Below are 20,039 nucleotides of genomic sequence, written 5' to 3' on the forward strand. Positions count from 1 at the left end.
ATGGCCAAATTGAAACCAGACTAGATACAGTGTGGCCAAGAGAGTACAGCAGAACTCTAATCTCCCTCATTTTGGATACCCAGCTTTTATTAAAGCAGTCTAAGATAACATTTACTTTTATGGCATTATATCACCCTGTTGACTCACATTAACCTTGTAATCCAATAAAACACAGATTTTTTTCACACACTTTTTAAAAATCATACTGCCTCTGGCAGATGACTCTTAACTACAGTGTAAGTTTTTATACTTGTCTTTACTACATTTAAATTTATTAGATTGGGCCCATTATTCTAATCTCTTGAATCCTTTTAGATTCCCTATCATTCAACAAATTCATCAAATTAAAAAAAAAATCCAACATTATATAACCAGACTTCCTAGTTTTGTGTAATCTGCAAACATGACAAATAATTATATCTTTATTCAAGTCATTGAAAAAAAAAATGGACAGAACAGAACCAGATGCCAATGATACTTCACTTGAATATAGATCTCCAACTTGATATAGATAATCACCACTTCTTGGGTCTGATAATTTCAACTAAAATGCATCTAATTACTATCATCCAGTTTCTGTTTCTCCATCTTATCCATGAGAAACTTTGTCAAACACTTTGCTGAAATTTAAACCTGATAATCCTGATAAAAAGGAAATGAAGACTTAGTCTGTTGTGACTTTTTCTTGGTGAACCTACACTGACTTGTGGTAATCACTATTTTCTTTTCTCAGTACTCAGAAACTATCACTTTAATAATGAGTTCTAGAATTTTTCCAGGAACAAAGTTAAGTACAGCAGTCTGTATCTCGAAGCAAAACAAAAAACAAAAAACAAAAAAAGAACAAAGAAACAAAAACCAAACAACCCACCTTCAATTCTACTTCTTTTCTCTCTGTCCCCTGTCCTGCTATCATTACCATGTGCTTACACAGGTGAAATCAAGCTACATGGTGGTAGTGGCTTGGAACTGGAAAGACTGGCTTCCAATTCTGCCTCTTAAGAGTTATTAGCTATCCAACCCTAGGCAGATCATTTAAGCTCTTAGTGCCTCAGATACCATTTGAGGAATTGATTTAATATTAGGTGGATTCTGATCTTTTAAGGATTTCAAAGAGGAAATCCTTACACTGGGAATTCCTTAAGCTGGCAAAATCATAGATCCTTCTCATTTCCTTATCTCACTGAAATCAAATCTGGAAGAGACAAAGAATTAACAGATCTCAGACTATTGTAAATTGATAATTATCAAAACTATATAATGTTAGTTAAAAAGAAGAATAGATCAATGAAATAAGATAAGCAAAAAAAGCTATTGAACAGCAATCCAGTGATTCCCTATTTAAGGTGAAGTGCTGGGAAAACTACAAAGCATTTTAACATAAAATAGGTTTAGACCAGCATATATCAAATTTCAAGGACAACCTGGAAGGATAAAAGAAATTTTAATACAGCATCAGTCTGAGAAGTGTGTGTGGAAGGGTAGGAGAAGGAACACTGCTTTGGCTTGATGTTTGTGGTGAGGATTGTGAATTAATTTGTGTGCATAAGAACCTCACATGTTTTAGTATCAGCTGGCAAAGCTACTTCTAACTTTTCAAATAGCGCTCTCTCTTTCAGAGTAATCATTTATCTATAAGTAGTTCAGCCATTCTCTCCTTCAACCCCTTTCCTGACCTTTTTCCAAAGTGTGGTGCCCAACTTTTTTTTCCCCCAGCTATTGACAGAAAAGCCTTTAGAGATTTACAATTTGTATTCTCCCTTGCTTAGAGTTTCCAAAAGTAATAGCAAATATAGATTTATATTTTAATATGATATTTTTGTAAACAATAAAAAAGCAATTTTCCTTTTTATAAATTTTTATTGATGACATCAAGATCTACTACCCACCTCATCTACAGATGGTTTATACATTTGCCCTATTTTACAAGATTCTCTAATATGTCCCTATTGCCAAACAGGAGCTTGAAAAAAGGTCTCAAATTCACACACCCATATTTGTACATTCCTCTTTGTTTGGTTCACTAATGCCCTTGTTTGATTCATCACACTGTTTCCTATAACCATATTTGTTAATGCTTGACAATAAATCATATGAAGTAATACAATAAATGTCTTTATATTTTATAAGGTTCTGAAACCTCAGAATCATCTTCGATTCCTGTTTTTCCTTTCTCTATCTAAGGTTTAATGATTCAACTTCAAGAGTATCTCTTAAATTTTCTTTCTTCTTTCCTACTTTCATTGTGATCCCCTAATCTATAAGTGTTGGCAATTGATTGGATGTGGGGAACGACAGAGAGGAAGACTTCAAGACTGGAAAACTGGACGAATAAGGATGTCAGTAACAGAATTGGAGAAGTTAGAAGAAGGGGTGGGTTTGGAAGGAAAAATTAGTTTTGGACATATTGAATATGAGGTATCAGAAAGAAGAAATGGAGGATTGTAACTTTGGTTTATTGGATAGTCACACAGAGACTGTCGATGCTGTGAATGGAGACTATCATCAAGAGATAAATAGAAAAGACTAAGGTCAGAACTTTGGGAAAAATAATTTCCATTTCTAAAGCACTTTAAAATTTTGTAAAACTCTTAGTTTATAAATAGCCATTAGGTAGATACAGCAAAATGTGATTTTTGCCATTTTACAGATGAAGAAATTTAAGAGAAATTAAGTGATTTGTTTTTGATCACAAAGCTTGTAAATATCTAAGGTGGGATTTGAATTTAGGTCAGCCTGACCCTAAGTCCTTCCAACTGCTATGCTAAGGGATCCCTAGATGATTATATTTGAAGCATGGGAGAAGAAAGAAATATTATCAGAGGATGCAAGCAAAGTAGCAGAAGAAACAGGAGAATGCACTGTCACTGAAGTAAAGGAAGGAGCTCCATCTCTGAGAGATGTAATCACTGAGTCACATTTTACAGAAGATAAAAGTCTAGAAAGAGAAATTTATAAAAACAGGTGAAGGTAGAAGGAAGATTCAATAGATAGCAAGGATGTGGATTCCATTAATACTTCTAGAAGTTTAGTGGTGATGAGAAGAGACATGACAAGATAACTTACGGGAAAAATGGGGAGGAGGGAAGAGAAGTATCTTTAGATTTGGAGAGTGTTAACATGTTTCCAAGTAGAGGGAGGGGAGAATGTTAGTAGAGGGAAAGATTCAGAATGTAAATACAAGGATCACAGTTGATATAAAGGTCACACTTAGTCTTGATACTGAAGAGAGACAATTTTAAGCAAAGGAAAAGAGCAGGTAAAGATTTGGGTGAAGGATTAAGGTGCCATGAATAAAGAGAAGATTCTTTGGAGACAAAATTAACAGATTTTTAGAAACTGATTGAATAACTGGGGAAGAGAGAGTGGAGAGGCAAGTATGTATCTCAAGGTTTCTAATAAGAGTGAGTTCCTGGGGAGATGGTCTTACTACCAAAAGATTTTAATTGAAAGTTTTGAGAGTTTGCTTTAGGGGGAACATAAGATGTTTGTTTTTAGACATATTGAGTTTGAAATGCCAGTGAAATAACAAGGGGGGAAGGTCTAGGAGGTAGCTGAAGATCAAGACTCAACATCAAGGGAGAGATAGGAATAGATAGATTTGGGAGGCCTCTTCTTTAGAGAAATTGATTGAACCCATGGGAGTGATTGAAGGTCACCACAGGAAATTGAGCAGAAAGAGAAAGTCCAGAACAGAGAGCCTCAGAAAACACTAGCTGATGGGACATAATTGAGGAGTTAGGGTAAGGGGCCATGAAGGATCAGTCAGATTGGTAGGAGGTGAACCAGGAGAGAATAGTGATCTGTAAGCCCAGAGGGAAGAGAGTATCCAGGAAGAGAAGGAAATAAACTGCTAAGAACTGCATTAAGATTAGGGAGAATGAGGACTAAGAAAAGACCATAGGATTTGCCATAAGACCATTGGCAGCCTTTGAGAAAATGATTCCAGCAGAATGATAGATATGGAAGCCAGAGTACAAGGTGAAATGGGGGCAATGAGATGCCTAATATAGTCAGCCTTTTTTTTTTTTTTTAAACTGTACATTTTTTTCAATTATAGTAATTTGTACATTTCTCCCTGGTAAGTTTTCATTTCTGGTCCAGTCAGGAATATTTCCTCATTAAATGCAATTATATTTTAATATTAGCAAAGCAAAATGTAATTATTTTGTTAAAATGTTCCAAAAACACCCTCATGTACTTTCACTTAGTAGTGACAGATCCGCTGATTGAAAGGGCTAACAGTCTTTGGTACGCACCACACATTGTGTGAGCCCTAGAGACACGATGGTGGCCAAAGAGTTGGTCCTGTGATGGAAAAATCACAGGGATGATACACTAGATGAAAGAGTCATAAAGGGGTTTATTGAAGTAATAGATCATAGAATTATTGATAAAAAGATGAAGGGAAGTTTATCTATTTTGATGCCTTCACTTGGCAAGAGAAGAACCCTGAGGCTTGGAAAGGTCAATTGACTTGTCCAATTTTATAACAATCATAAGTGATAGAGGCAGGATTTAATTCCATGTCTTCTGATGGTACTTCTTGCGCTCCTTTCCCCTATATCCTATTACTTCTCTTGAGTAATGGCAGGAGTGATTTAATTATACTTCTAGAGGTAGAGGGATAGCTAGGTGACACAATGGATAGGATGTATGGCCTAGAATGAGGAAGATTCCTCTTTCTTAGATGTTATTAACTGTGTATCCCTGGGCAAGTCAATTCACCCTGTTTGCCTCATTTTCCTCATCTGTAAAATTAGCTGGAGAAGGAAATGGCAAACCACTCCAGTATCTCTGCCAAGAAAACTCTAAATGGAGCCATGAAGAGTTACACATGACTGAAATGACTGAGCAACAAACCATTAGAAGGGGAAAACAGGAGGTAGACAGGAAGGCATATGACAAGAAGATGACCAGGGTTAAATGGAAAGCATAAATGGGGTTGACTAGATTTGGAAGATCATGTTTACAAATTGTCAGAAGATCTTGAGCATAGATGAGTTAGGCAGGAGCAAAGAATGCAGTATTTTCAGGAAAAACAAAAGAAACAAAAACTATGTTTCATGAGGACTATAAGCTAGAAAGAGAATGAGAGGAAGACCTGTGGAATGAAGGAGAATTTTTTAAACAATCCATCCATATTAATCAAGATTACTAGGTAAGGGAAGGACAGAACAGGCTAACATAAGAGGCCTGGGTCAGGCTGGTGGCCCAGAGATGAAAATATAGACAGGGATAATGAATAGAGGACTTTTCCCCAGGATGTTAGTTACCCATTTGCATTCACAGTAATCTCAAACATTTTGGAAACCTCCAAGTCCACCGGCATTAGTCTGCTCTCCCCATCCCCAGCATTTTCTCTTCTTACCCTTCCATCCTACCTCTCCCCATGTTTGGAACTAAAAATAGTGCAGTTCAGACATAACATTTGCTAGATTCTATTTATTGTTCATTTGATACTGATAATACTGCATGGGAAAGGACCCTGGACTTAGATCCAGAAAGGTTCATTGGGAAATCACTTCCCCTTTCTCCTCCCAAGATGAATTCAGACCCACTCTGAATTTGACCAAGATACATAATCAACTGCATACAGTTTTCTGAAGGGTCAAGTACCATATCTTCATGACTTTGTAGGATCATGTTACCAGCCCCTTCTCTGCTTTAAAAGTGCAGAATAATTGGTTTTTAACCAGTCAGTTGCTACTCAGGGAATTATACGCTGGTACATTCCTCAAGTGATCATAATACAGTTAGCCGTTTTTTTTTTTTTTAACCTGTACATAGTTTTTTCAGTTATAGTAATTTGTACATTTTTCCCTGGTAAGTTTTCATTTATGGTCCATCTTCTTCAAATTACCTGACTTTTTTTTTGAGGCAATTGGAGTTTAAGTGGCTTGCTCAGAGCCACACAGCCAGTAAGTGTTAAGTGTCAGAGGCCAGTTTGAACTCAGATCCCCTGACTCTAGGGCAGGTGCTCTCCTCACTGTGCCATCCAACTGTCCTTCACCTGACATTTTTGAGCCACCTTTCCTAGCAGTCACTTGGTATTTCCTCATTAAATACAATCATATTTTAATATTAGCAAATCAAAATGTAATTATTTTGTTAAAATTTTCCAAAAACACCCTCATGTACAGTGGGTTTTTTAGTATTTTGAGTTTTGGTGCTATATTCCTTGAATTTGAACAATGTAGACATAAATGTATCATAATTCACCTTTCTAATGGAAATAGTCTTTGTCTACCTTCACATTTGACCATATAGCCTTCATACTTACTAATTTGTCCAAATGACTGATAAATTTCAGTTACTTATGCAAACTCAAGGTCTAAGCTATAAACCAAAATTGTCAGAATTGTTGACATTTTCAATTCAGGACACTATTATTTAACTGTAGTAACCACAGGCATGTGGAAATATGTCTACATATATATATAGTTTTTTATTCTGAAGCCAAATAGTTTTAGAAGTCATGGGCCAAAAAGGAGGCAAAACAGCTGGTGGAGCAAGCAGTTACATAGCCCTTCAGGTTTTGCAAAGCATTTTGAATAGGTTTTCTTATTTGTAAGTTCTTTTCTATGCCAAGGACTTTTTTCTGGCTTTTGAAAATAATGTCTGACCCTTTTGGTTTTGACTTCTTCTCTTTCTTTTTTTTTCATCTTCACTTAAAGGCTCTGGAGAAGAACCAGCAGTGGCTAATATATGATCAGCAGCGAGAGGCTTATGTGAGAGGACTTATGGCAAAAATCTTTGAATTGGAACAGCAATCAGAAGCAGCTGCTCATTCACTCCAACAGCAATCAAAAAAGAATGACTCAGAAGGTCAGGTTGATACTTTTTTTTTCTTTTACAATTTCTTTTACAATAAGTTTTTCAAAATTATTTGTCAAATAGAATGTATTGTTGTTAGAAGTAAGCAACTAGAAAAATGTTACCAACCCGCACATTAGTAATTCTAGCTCACCCTGGTTCTTTTGCTTTCTTGAATATTAACTTAAAAAGAAAGACATGAAGAAAAGATTTAGTCAATTCAATTTTGGATTAAAAATCACTGACATGTTTACAAAGTACTTGCTATTTTTGCACAGATTATTTCATTTGAGCCCCAGAACAATCCTGTGAAGTACACAATACAAAGTGCTTATATTATAAAGATATAGAAACTGAGACTTCCATTATAGAGATATGGAAACAGAGAAAGGTTATTTAGCTTCCCTATGGTCATATGGCTAGTGTCAAAGGCAGATTTCTCTGAGTCTATCTCTCTTTTCCCCGTGCCACATTGTCCTTCAGCATTCCTCCAGCCTTTCTACTAATCCATATTTCTTTATTCCTTCAAAATTCTGTTCCAAACTGCCTTTTGGAATCTTTCCCTGATTCCCTACTTAGGTATTCTGAGTGTTTTGGGGGGAGGTGTTTGGTTTTTTATTATTTATTAGTTTTTGATTAGTATAAGATTTTGATTTCCATTTTTTCTCCTCCCCTCACTCCTTCCCAAGACAGCAATCAGTACGACATAGGTGATTGTATATGTACAATCACATTGAATGTTTCCACATTAATCTTATTGCTATTATTGTGTACAATATTCCTCTGATTCTACTCACTTCACTCAGCTTCTGTTCATGTAAGTCTTTATGAAATCTGCTTGCTCATTATTTCTTATAGAACAGTAGTATGTCATTACATTACATTCATATAATTTACTCAGTCATTCCCCAGTTGAAGGGCATTCCCACAATTTCCAGGGGTGTTTTTTTTGCCACCAGAGTTGCTATAAACATTTTTGTACATATGGATCCTTTTCCCTTTTTTAATGATCTCTTTGGGATACAGATTTAGTAGTGGTATTGCTGGGTCAAAGGGCATGTACAGTTTTATAGTCCTGTGGGTGTATGTATTGAGTTTTATATATATATGTTTTGTTTTGTTTTGTTTTTTTTGCTGAGTCAATTGGGGTTGTGACTTGCCCAGGGTCACATAGCTAGGAAATATTAAGTGTCTGAGGCCAGATTTGAACTCAGGTCCTGCTGACTTCAAGGCCAGCACTCTATCCACTTCACCATCTAGTTGCCCCCTGTATTGAGTGATTTTTGTAGGAGAGTAAGCTTAGTGGTATGATAATTGAAGGAGGAAATAGACATAGCCATACTTCTTACCAGATAACCATTTGCTTTTCCTTTTAAGTATAAGGGTTATTGATGTTTTTCTCATCTTTAGAGGCCCAATACCTTGTGCTCAGGAGTGGAATTTTTTAGTATGTTCCATAGTCATTATTGATTTGACTTAGTATTAAAGAAACAGCTAACTGGCTGCTCATGAATTTTAGACTACCTTACTACAATTAGAAGGAGTAACTGGGGAGAGCAAGAACTGGAGAGAGCCCATGTGAAGATCCCTGGACCAATAGATAGCCCAGGGGAAAGCCTGGATTGGGACCCTTCTTCTATCAAAAAATACTCAGGAGCTCAGATGTTCTGAGGGCCTCTGACTGGCAGGTGTTTCCAGGTGTTGAGAATGGGCAGGACACAATGGCTATATTTGGATCAGAATGACATGGTCCACTCTCCTTTTGCAAAGAGTTACCCTACCTGATACAGGGTTTAAGTTTGGCAGGTGTGCCAAGCTCCTGACAGGAAGTTGCAGGATAAAGGAAATGAAACGATGAGTAATTCCTGCTTTCAGCTCAGAAAGCAGCTGGGGCTGAGGGAGAGCTGGCCTATACTGGAAGAGGAGAAAATCAAAAATGACTTTTCTTTCCTTTCTCCACTCCCAAGTCTGATGTCATATAAGTATTCATATTAGGGAGAAAGCTAAGTGGTGCAATAGTAAGAGAGGATGCAGTGAACACCTCTCGTCCCTTTTGGCCTCAGAATCAATTCAATTGTACACATGGATTAAGCTCTCACTGCGTGCTAGGTATTGGGTTGAGCAAAGAGACAACAAAGACAACAAAACTCTGCCCTTGGGGAATCTAGTTCTAGGAATGTAAAGTGACAGCTAAAGAACATTGGAGGTCAAACAGTCCCCTCATTTTGCAGATGAGGAAACTGAAGCCCAAAGGGGACTCACCCAGGAGTACCAGGTAAATATCTTATGGGAGTCAAACTTGGATCTTCCCAACTCTTAAGTCTAGTGCTCTATCCACTACACCACACTTCAACCTTTGGAATTACCAGAAGGGAAAAGCACAAATACCCACACTCTCAGTTGTTTGTATGGTTGTATAATAACTTCTCAGAGGGCTTCATAAAGATGGAGTGAGAGCTGTCTAAGCATACTAAAAAGAGGATGTGCACGGGAGTTTTACACTGGATATGGAGGGGGTGGCTTGTTGGACCCTGACAAGAATTGTGCACTGATCTATTCATTTCTCTGAGCTTCACTGTCATTATCTGTAAAATGGAAAGAATAAAACCTACATTACATATTTTAACTGTTTTTGTGAGGAAAGCACTTTGTAAACCTTAGTCACTATATAAAATATGAGGCATATTATCTTTCTATACTTAAGACTTAAGAGTATTTTTTGTCAAAATGTATCAAATGGTTTACTTCTTAATAGAGTTCTTAAATCAAAGGCTAGATGACTATTTTGTTGTTGTTTATTTAGTCTTTTTTCAGTCTTGTCCAACTCTTTATGAATCCATTTGGAGTTTTCTTGGCAAAGATACTGGAATAGTTTGCCATTTCCTTCTTCAAATCATTTTACAGATGAGGAAACGGAGGTAAACAGAGTTAAGTGATTTGCTAGTAAATGTCTGAAGGCATATTTGAATTCAGGAAGATGTTTTCTTGACTCCATATCTGGCACTGTATCCTCTGGGCCACCTAGATACCCCCTGAGATGATCCATTACTGGATACGTTATAAAGGAGATTCATAATCAAGTGCAGATTGGAAATAGAGGATATCTGAAGTCCCTTTCAGCTCTGAAATTCTGTGAATTCAAGGAAATCTTGTTCTACCGAAGTAATAAAGTATGTAATTTTTTAAGATTTTCCTGGGTCATATATCTCATAAGAGATTTAGAGTACAAAAATTATTGGTGAAATTAATTATAAATAAATAACTTAGAATCATAAATCTCAACAGAACAAAACATTCTTCAAAATGTTAATCGTTCCCAGAAGGCAAAAAGCCCTTAATTAAATAAAACACTAATCTTATTCGAATTGGCACAGAAAACTGATAAACACAAGCTTATTTTACAATTTTCAGATTTCAAATATAATTAAGATGGAGCTAAGCAGTATAGAGAGTATCTAAAAGGAAATCCTCTCTTAAATCTTGTGGTTCTATCATATTTGGATCTAATCCTGAGGAAATATTTTAAATAAAAGTTTGCTGTCTTTTTTTTTTTTAGTGTGATTTTAATTCCATATTGGGTTCGAGAAGTTGTGGAAATAAGTTCTATAATTATAATAGAAGTCAGTGAGAAAATGTGGTTTGTAGTAATTTTCTTTCCAGCTATGATTTGGGGACCAAATTTGTTGACTAAAAATGAGGTATTCTTTACTGTCTCTTGTATTAGGCTTTCTTCAAGAAGAGAAGCAAAAATACTACAACCATCTCTTGATGAATGTCAGAAAGGATCTGGAGGCTGAACGACAAACTGTAACCCAGTTGAGTTTTGAACTTAATGAATTCCGAAGGAAATATGAAGAAAGCAAGAAAGAAATTTTAGATTTAAATAACCTGTTGTCTTCTTTAAGAGAGGCTGATGTACAACATATGGAAGATAACAAATACAAAACAGAGAAAATACAAAAGTTAAAGAAAGAGAATGAAATTGTCAGAGAGAAACTTGAAGAAGAAAAAAAAAGATCTGAGGATCTGTTATCTCAGGTGAGCCCTATTTGGTTTTCTTGTGTGCTTCAGGAGGAGTCCGTGCCCATTACGGCCTTCATGCTGGTTTTGGGTGAGCATTTGTCTGGCTCCATTATCCCCAGACTCTGCTAGGTTACGGAGCAGAGCTGGGAGGCTTGCTTGGGTGCTTGAGAGTGGGATACTTCTCAGCATTTTCTTACTTGCAGTAGAGATTCACCAGTCTTTTAGACAAACCTTTAGAGGGAATTGGTGGGAAGGTGAGTAGCTTCTAGGGTTTTTCCCTTCAACCATAACCAGCTGATTCTGTTGGGGGTGACAGTAATGGTAGTGTTTGAAGAATCTTTTTAATGGTGGGCAAAGGAGCCCCCAGATTATCCACCACACTTAGAAAATTAGTGGCAAAGCTTAGGCCCTCCTCCCACTAAGAGAAAGAAGGAGAGGGAAGGATGCGTGAAGAGACTTCAGGGGTGTCAGTCCACATTGTTTAGATGAGGGAAGTAAAAGTCAGGGAATGTAAGGAACTTGTCCAAGGTCACCCAGGACAAGGGCCACAGGACTGGGATTTGAACTCAGGTCTTCCCTGGAGTCAGCATCTTTCCCCTTATAAATGTAGCCTCCTGTTGGGGCTAAGGATATTGGAGGCTGCATAATTCAACAAGCTATTCTCAGTTTCCTCCCTATTCTGTGACTTATCCTCCCCTCTGTCCTCTTCATGTTGCTGCTTCCATTTTCACTTCCAAATTACAGTTAGAATAACAAATTGGAATAGCTGCTCTCTTTAGAGCCACACAACTCATCAAGAGGAGCTGCTAAGTTTCCTTTGGTGAGTGTCCTCACTCCTGGAAATGATAGAACATTCTGTTGTTATATAGCTCTTCTCTCTTTGCCATAGGTCCAGTTTCTCTACACATCTCTACTAAAGCAACAGGAGGAACACACAAGGGTGGCTTTATTGGAACAACAGGTATCTCTTGATTCTTTTTAACATGAATTCATCACTGAGATTAAAGTTTTCCTCATCTTCACAATAACACATGGACAATTATGAGAAATATTTTAATTTTTTAAGACCAAATCCATTATACACACCTGGGGCTAGCTTGAGAGAGAGCTTAGGTAGCAGATGAAAAAAAAGATGTCCTTTAATAAATTCTATTAAGCCGTGACTCATAGGAGTAGATGGGGATTTCCCCATCTCCATCAGTTCCCATCTTGGGAAATTGCCCTAAAAGAATTTCCTTAATTCTAACCCTAAATGCCTTGGAATAACAAATATAAGCAAAGGTTTCTACAAACTTTAAAAACATCTACTGGGGTAGATATTCCCAGTGTTCAATTCCTTACTAATTCCAAATCAGGAAAAACCCTATAGGAAAATGTACAAGACAAAAAGAGCATGGTTTTTCCTCCATTTGATGTATGAGACAGAGAATAAAAAGAGCTAAAATAATTCCCTTCATTCCAAATTCCACAAAAACCAAAAACATTTTTCCTAACATTGCAACACTTATCATAGTGTTTAATCAACACTTAAAGACTTGTTAACTTGGCCGACCAGTCTTTCTCAAATGACCAATCCTAACCACATATACCTATGTGATCACTTGGAGTTTGTGGGCCTTAATAAAGAAAAATGTAAAAAGAAGAGTTTGGGAGAGAATCACTTTGGGACTATTTCTACCCAGTTTTGAGTAGAGGAACAGAATCAAGCTTACTAGGAAAGAATGGTGGAAGTATTTTTCCTCTCCTCATCCCTTCCTCAAGCAATCAATCATTTTCCTCCTTGGATGTTCTATGGCTTTTACTAATTGGAATTTGTTTTCAGATTTCTCTGAAATAAACTGATTTTTTTTTACTACTTATAAAAAGTACTTGTTATTTATCAGTTATATGAATAAACAGCAAGGAAAACTATAATGCAATTATTACTTCAATAATATTTGTAACTCCATAATTATTTGTCTTTGGGGTTTACCAGATCCAAGCTTGTACTATAGATTTTGAGAATGAAAAACTTGATCGTCAGAACATGCAGCATCAATTGCATAAAGTTCTTAAGGAACTAAGAAGAGCAAGGGAACAAATAACCCGATTGGAACCTTTGGTGAGTCTTGAATTCTTAAAACTAGTATTTCATTTTGAATTGTAATAAACTTCCTTTGTTGGGATATATTTCTGTATATGTTGGGTGAGGGGCAGGGAAGAAAGTGTCCCAGAATCCATACTTCTGTGCACACAACTGCCTTTTGTTCTATAATTCAAGGCATACTAACATAGAATAATAGAAAGTTAATAGATTTACAATATCCAGGGATATATGCTTTAAGCACGACAGAGTCCCTTCCCAGATGCTTCTACTGGAAGAGCCACTTAATTAGAGAGATTTCAGACCTCCTGTTAGAAACTTAAAATGCATTTTCTTAACAGAACATTTAAATGAGCATATAATTGAAATGGTACTATTGTTATGACATCTCAGCTACATTGTGAGTTCAGTAGGTTTTTATGGGATTATACCGGAAACCCAGGCACCATTTTTTTTTTAATGGGGAAATGTGTTACAACCTCCAAACAACCAACTTAGAGACATTTGGAACTTGAATCTATAAGTTGGAAGTGTCTATATGTGTCTCTGTGTGTGTGTGTGTGTGTGTGTGTCTCCTTTTGTGTGCATAGTCATACTTTACAGAACACTGCCCCAACTAACACAAGGATTTTATCATTGAGACCTAACCTACTATACCCATCTTTAACATCCCAACTCCCACGACAATTTCCTCAGGCTTACCACCAGTGTGATTGAAACTTCTGGACCCTACTTGGACAGTTCTAATTCTGCTCCTTGACACTAATATTCATGTTTTCAAGAAACCAATTAATGATGTTACACAAATATGTGATTACTTTAAAGCATCTACTGAAAAAGCCACAAAACTTTTTTTAAAAAAAGATAATGCAATTGAACTTCTTAAATAATGTGAAGATTAAAAGCAAAAATAATTTTAGAGGAAAAGGAAAATTAAAAACCTAAAACATCCAATTATAACTTATGAGTAAGAAGTTTATCTGTAGTTAGTTCTATAACCTGATGTGTGAGTTCCTAAAAATTATCGCCCTGCAAAAATGCTCAATAAAAACCATGAGGCATATGAGAACAATGGGATTAGGAGCATAACACTCAAAAACTTTGTCAGTGACACATTGAAAAGAATAATATATAATAATGCAGAGTTTTATACATGTTTAATAGTTAAGAAATACATAACTGCTACAGTGAATAATGGAGGGTCCCCAGCCTTCAGCTAGACCCTGGTTCCCACTAGACCTGGGCTGGCAGAGTTCAATTAGAGGTGCAAGGGCAATATGAGTGAGCCAGTGAGTCCAGGAACAGCTCATGGCTGTGGATAATGAGAAGTATTGTGGTTTACTGTATTTGGTTGAAGAGTGGGACTATCCTTTTTTTTACCCATCACTCCTCCTGTATAAGAAATAGCATATAATAAATATGGCAGTTTTACCTTTTATAAAACCCCTGAAGTTTGCTATGGAAGTGGGAGTCTGAGGGATTGCAGCTTCTGAGTTATTGTGAACTACTATAGTTTTCTGGTTTTTTATTTCTGCTATTTCTCTGGGATTAAACTGAGCATAAGCAACTTGCAATTCACTTTATGCTCAGATTATCCATTTTATATCAATCAGTTGGAAACAGATTCGCATTTTCAAAACAAGTGTTATAGCAGAGTTGATTGTTTTCATTCTGACTTTGGGCAATGTCTCTCTAGACCTTAGTTTACTCAATTCTAATATGAGGAGTTTGGATGAAACGACCAAAGGTCCCATTCTATCTCCAGATGTTATATCTCTTCCCAGAGAGGAATAACTATTTGCCCAAAGTCAGTTAATAGAAGGTGGTCGAGCTGAAGTATTGATTCCATTTGTTCAGCACACATTCTATTAAGCAACCTAGTACGTACATAACATTGTCCTAAATGATTAGAACTAGAAAAAAATTAATTGAATGAGATACTGTATGGAATTTTCATACTGTGAAAATTATAATCATGATAGATTGTTTTGGTTCTCCCATTTATATTTTGGTGATAGGTAGGAAATGGGGAATCATAATCTAGATCACTGAAAGCACTTTGGTTCTTCCCCAGTTGTAGCCTTGTAAATTTTACAACCAAAATGTAGCTTTGAGTCTTAGAGAATTATAAGACCTTATAAGAGCACCTAGTCTCTTTGTCAGTGCTCTTCTCCTCTACCCCAATTGTTACTGCAGAACTGATGTTAACATTTTATTTTAAAAATGAAATAACATTTTTTTTTTGTGCATAACTAGGTGCTTTTAAAAATTCAGGAATGTCTTAGGTCATCTTCCAGTCATTGTTTATACTTTTTTTTTTTGTATTTGTCTGTTCATTATCTTCACAAAGTATCTTAAACCTTGCTTCATAGTTTTGAGATTATTTATAGAGCCCTCTAAACTCCTCAGAGAAATGATAAAAGGACAGGATTTTAGTTTTATAAATGTTCTGAGCAAACTCAATGTAGCTTCTTATAAATGTACCCATTAATTTTCATTCAATACTCTCTAGCTGGATCTTTTCCTCCTCCTCTCACAAACAGAATTATCTTTGCAAATTAACATTGGTCTACAGGCCCTGGTTTGGGGCGGGGGGAGGGAATTTATTATGGCTAAGAATTTTAATGAAAATGGAAACGATGATATTGAAGACCATCTTTATTGGGTGCTTGGTGCTTCCCTGCTACTAAGGAATCGTCTCTATGGTGCTGTAGAGAGGAAGAGGTGGAGGTTCATAAGAATATCCATTTGCAAGAATAACAATGTTTATTAACAGTTGTTAGCATACCTACTTTTTATGCACTGTGGCTTCAGATGGAAATTTCTTTTTCAGAAACAACTCCAGGAATATGTCCACATAGAGCCATCTGACCTTTTCCCAGGAGAACATGAGGAAAAATTAAAAACTGATTCACCAAAGCGCTCCAATCTGTTAGATGAGAGCTTCTTAGAGTGTCCTAAATGTAAAGCACAGTACCCAACGAGTCAGCACAGAGAATTGTTAGCTCATATTGATTTCTGCGAAAACTAGCAAGGTAATACTTGTATTTATGCATCAAAGATCCAATACTGTATCTTATATTAGCTTGTGGACATTTTGAATTCACATATCAGAGACCCAGTACTGTATCTTACATTAGCTTATGGACATTTTGAATTCACGTTTCATTTAAAATTGTAGAAGATGCTGCCTGCCTGCCTGCCTGCCTTTCAGATTCCAGCTAAAGAAGTCAATCATTATATTTCTCTGGCTATTTGCTATTTTCCATTGCAGTGATATTTCCCAGGGTTCATGCATCATCTAGGCATGTTAAAAATGATAAGACTTTTCTGAATATGTATATTGAGACTACTGACATTTTGCACTATAAAATATTCATTTGGGAAGTAGAAATGCATAGAGAGTTCAGATTATTTTTAGTGCTCATGCACCAAATATTTTATGGTCAATGGTGCAATAAAATAAACACTGGCAAGAACATTGTAGAACATCTGTAACAGTTATATAGGAATGTTTTATCTTTTGGTCCACGCTCTTATAAACTAAAATAATGGTTTGCAAACACTGGTTTGCATGTCCTTTAAAAAAAACTGCAGTGGAATTTTTCATTATTTTTATTTGATATTATAGCGTAGTATTGGAAAAGTCAGAAGTGACATGTTTTGCTGCTTGCTGATATGCCTTATATATCAGCAATGTTCAGAGTGTAAAAAAGATTGCCCATGGAGACTAAAGTAACCAATAAGCAGCTGCACATGATGTTTACATTCATATTTACTGGAAAGTATTTCATCAAACTTTCAATAGCATATGTTGGTCCACTGAAAAATTAAAACTAATTCTACCAAAAGCTTCTAGGCCTCTCATTTGAACCAGAAACATTTTAAAATTTTTCTTGGCATTTCTACATTCTATAGTTTAAATTTGGGAAATGTAAATATCGGGTAACTTTTCAGAATAAATATTTTTTTTATATACTGTTAATATAAAGTAAATGCTTTTAAATGTTTTTGTGTTCTAAAATTCTTGACACTGGGCTGTTATTCATAATAATATAAAAGAGAAAAGAATAAAATAATTTTAATAAGTTTTAATGTGCACAGTATGCATATAGAGATAGATTATGAAAAATTAATTGTATTCCTGTTCTGAAACTAATGGAGATGGCTTACACATCAAAGCACAATAAAAAAATAAAACATTTTAATACTCAGACAGTAAAACATTTTAATACTCATACAAAGAAGTTAAATAGGTATTTTCAGGTGTCTTATGTGAGTAGATAATACTTTGGCTCTAAGGTTTCTAGCATATTAGACAAAAGGAAACTTTGTTCTATGATTTTATTTCTTGCTGATGACAGCAAGCAAAATTTTTCCTGAAATTAAAGCTCAAGCAGATATTTGCCCTGTATGTAAAGGACATTGAGTGACATATAATCATAGAATGTTAGACCTGGACACGAGAAATCAACTATTGATTTCAAACTTGGAGAGAAACAGGAGCTATTAAAACATTTATGAGAATTCCTGCAGGCCACATATTAATATTATCTGCATTCTCTTGTATTTTTATTTTGTTAAATATTTCCTAGTTATGCTTTAATCTGATTCAAACCACACTTGAGAGTGTTATAACTGCAATGCCACAGGTTTGACCTCTCCAATATAAACTAACCCCTTTGTTTTACACATAGTGAATAACTAGTCATGTTACATAGCTAAGCCATTACTAGTGACATTTAACTTTGAAAATATTAATATTTGAGACATAAGGTTCCCTATCATCTGTTAGATAATCAAAATTGCTTAGCCTGGCATTCAAAACCTTCATAATCCATCCCTAATCTAATTTGCCAACCTTTTCCTGTTGCATCTCCCCTTCACAAACCTTCTGTTCTGCTCACTCGCTGTTCCTGCAGAGGGCACAACATTAAAGCACAGTAGTATTCAGTAATTGTGTCCCCCCAAAATTGTGTCTTGGAGCACAGTTCATGCTGATTTTGGATCTACCATTTACTAGTTGTATGACCCTCTTTTTTTTTTTTTTTTTTTTTTGTAAAATTGGGATAGGAATGATTACACTGCCTACATTGTGTAGTTGTTATGAAGGTAAATGAAGAGATGTGCATAGAACTCTTTTGTGAGCTATTACTGCTCATCATCAAAAGAAAATGACTTTTAACTTTTTTGAAAATAAATATTGAGCTGTCATCTTATTGTTGCAAGCAATCTTATGAAGTAGGTAGTACAAACACTACTATTTCAATTTAAAGAAGAAAATCAAAATGGACAGATTGTAGAACCCAATTCCATTTATTTTTATATCATATTGTCATGAGTGAAATTCAACCAAAGTATACTGAGGCATGTTTTCTCCAAGCAAGATAACATTTTATTAACAAGGGTGCTATCTGCCAATACATTGGGTCAGTGGTAGCCTTAGTTTTGCCAAGGACTCACAGATGGAAACTCAGCTCCTTTTTTGTAATACTAGAACAAAGAACCAAACAGGGCAGGTGGGGCAATTAGCTATAGGGTTGGTGAGATTATGAGGGTGAGAAAAATATGATTGGTTACATAGCTGAGGTGTGGGGAACAATATAATTGGTTGGACTTTGGGAATGAGGGGCTAGCAATAATCCCCTCCTTCCTTTCAGTAACTAAGAAGTGTTCATCGTTTGAATCCACCTGCTAAAAGATAGTGAGCCACACATTGGATGGCAAACCAGACATCCTTGAAGGATAGCTTGATGGTGTGAAGATACTAGACCAGACTCCCAGGTGTCCACCCACATCCCTCAAAAATAACAGATTTTCTTGAGGCAAGAATTGAATAGTGGTTAGCAGAACAACTGGATTTCTAAACTTAATGTTACCGGCTGGCTGAATTTTTGAATCAAGTTTAGTGATAAAGTGCCATGACATAGACAGTTAAAGGAGAAAATCAATTAATTGTAAGTAAGATCAATAAAAAAATCATACAGATTCAATTTAATCTTTTCTATATTTATTTATATACTACTGCAATAAATTCTCTTACAACAAATAAGACAATTAGAACCAATCAACAAAACCACCAAGTCTGACTGAATTATGCAGCCATAACTAATTAGCTCTCCTCTTAAAAGAAGGATGTTTCATTATCTGACTTCCAGGATCAGTTAATGGGAATACAAGTTGTCTCTTCACGTTGTCTTCACGATGCATCTTATTCTCCTAGTTCTGTTTACTTCATTCCAAATCAGTTGATAGCATATTTCTTGAAATTCCTTATTTTTTGTCATTATGGTGCAATGATAGAGGCAGCTAGATGGCTCAGTGGATAAAGCCTGGAGCCTGGAGAAGGAAGATCTGAGTTTAAATGTAGCCTAAGACATATAAAGAGCTGTGTGATCCTGGGCAAACCAATTAACCTCTGCTTGCCTTAATCTAGTGGAAAAGGAAATGGCAAACCACTGCAGTGTCTTTACCAAGAAAACCTCATGGATAGGATGGTTCATGGGAATGTGAAGAGTTGGACATAACTGAACCACTGAAGAACAACAAATGATGCCATAATATTCCCTTACATTCATAAATCACAATTTGTTCAGTCTTTCCTCAGCTGAAGAGCACCCACTTTTTCCCCATCATTTTTCTGTGCTCTGGTGTTTCCACTGACTCATGCAGCCATGAATGGCTAATCCTGAAACAGAGAGTCAGGCTACAGTGTGTATAATTCCAGAGTATAATTCTAGAGGTAAAGGTTCTGCTTTGGGGAATTGCTTCTGCTGGGGTCTGGGCATCTTTATTCTATTCTCTTTCAGTTATTAGAGAACAACAACTAGAAATATAGCCCATAACCTCTTCTATTGTATACATAAAGTAATACATTGGAAAACTAACATAGTTGAAGAGAGAATCATTCATTATGTGATTAGTGAATAATTAGATTCCCAAGACATCGTATTCCTAGTCATTCCACCAAAGCAAAGATCAACACAAAGGGAATATTTCAGCCCTGATAATCTTCAAAGGCCAGAATATCAAAACAGTTGCTCCTAAGTCTACATTCCATCCCTACCCCCTTTATTAGAGAGAACTATGACTATCTGGCTGATTTTCCCTAGAAGTA

General features: G+C 36.0%; 1 protein-coding gene across 5 annotated transcripts in view; it reads left to right on the forward strand.

Moving 5' to 3' along the window:
• The window catches only part of CEP55 (centrosomal protein 55), a 36,348-nt gene extending 17,433 nt beyond the window's left edge, over positions 1-18,915 (forward strand). For 4 of the 5 annotated variants that reach the window (XM_031956083.1, XM_031956079.1, XM_031956080.1 and 1 more), the window contains 5 exons: positions 6,678-6,828; positions 10,541-10,854; positions 11,729-11,800; positions 12,815-12,940; positions 15,756-16,773. In XM_031956083.1, coding sequence (XP_031811943.1) covers positions 6,678-6,828; positions 10,541-10,854; positions 11,729-11,800; positions 12,815-12,940; positions 15,756-15,953 — 861 coding nt within the window. In that variant the 3' untranslated portion in view covers positions 15,954-16,773. Of the gene's footprint in view, positions 1-6,677; positions 6,829-10,540; positions 10,855-11,728; positions 11,801-12,814; positions 12,941-15,755; positions 16,774-18,582 lie in introns of those variants that run through there. The other variant, XM_031956082.1, reaches the window with a different exon arrangement.
• Positions 18,916-20,039: the final 1,124 nt, after the last annotated feature.

The sequence above is a fragment of the Sarcophilus harrisii genome, chromosome 2, assembly GCF_902635505.1.
Source record: "Sarcophilus harrisii chromosome 2, mSarHar1.11, whole genome shotgun sequence".
NCBI lineage: Eukaryota > Metazoa > Chordata > Mammalia > Dasyuromorphia > Dasyuridae > Sarcophilus > Sarcophilus harrisii.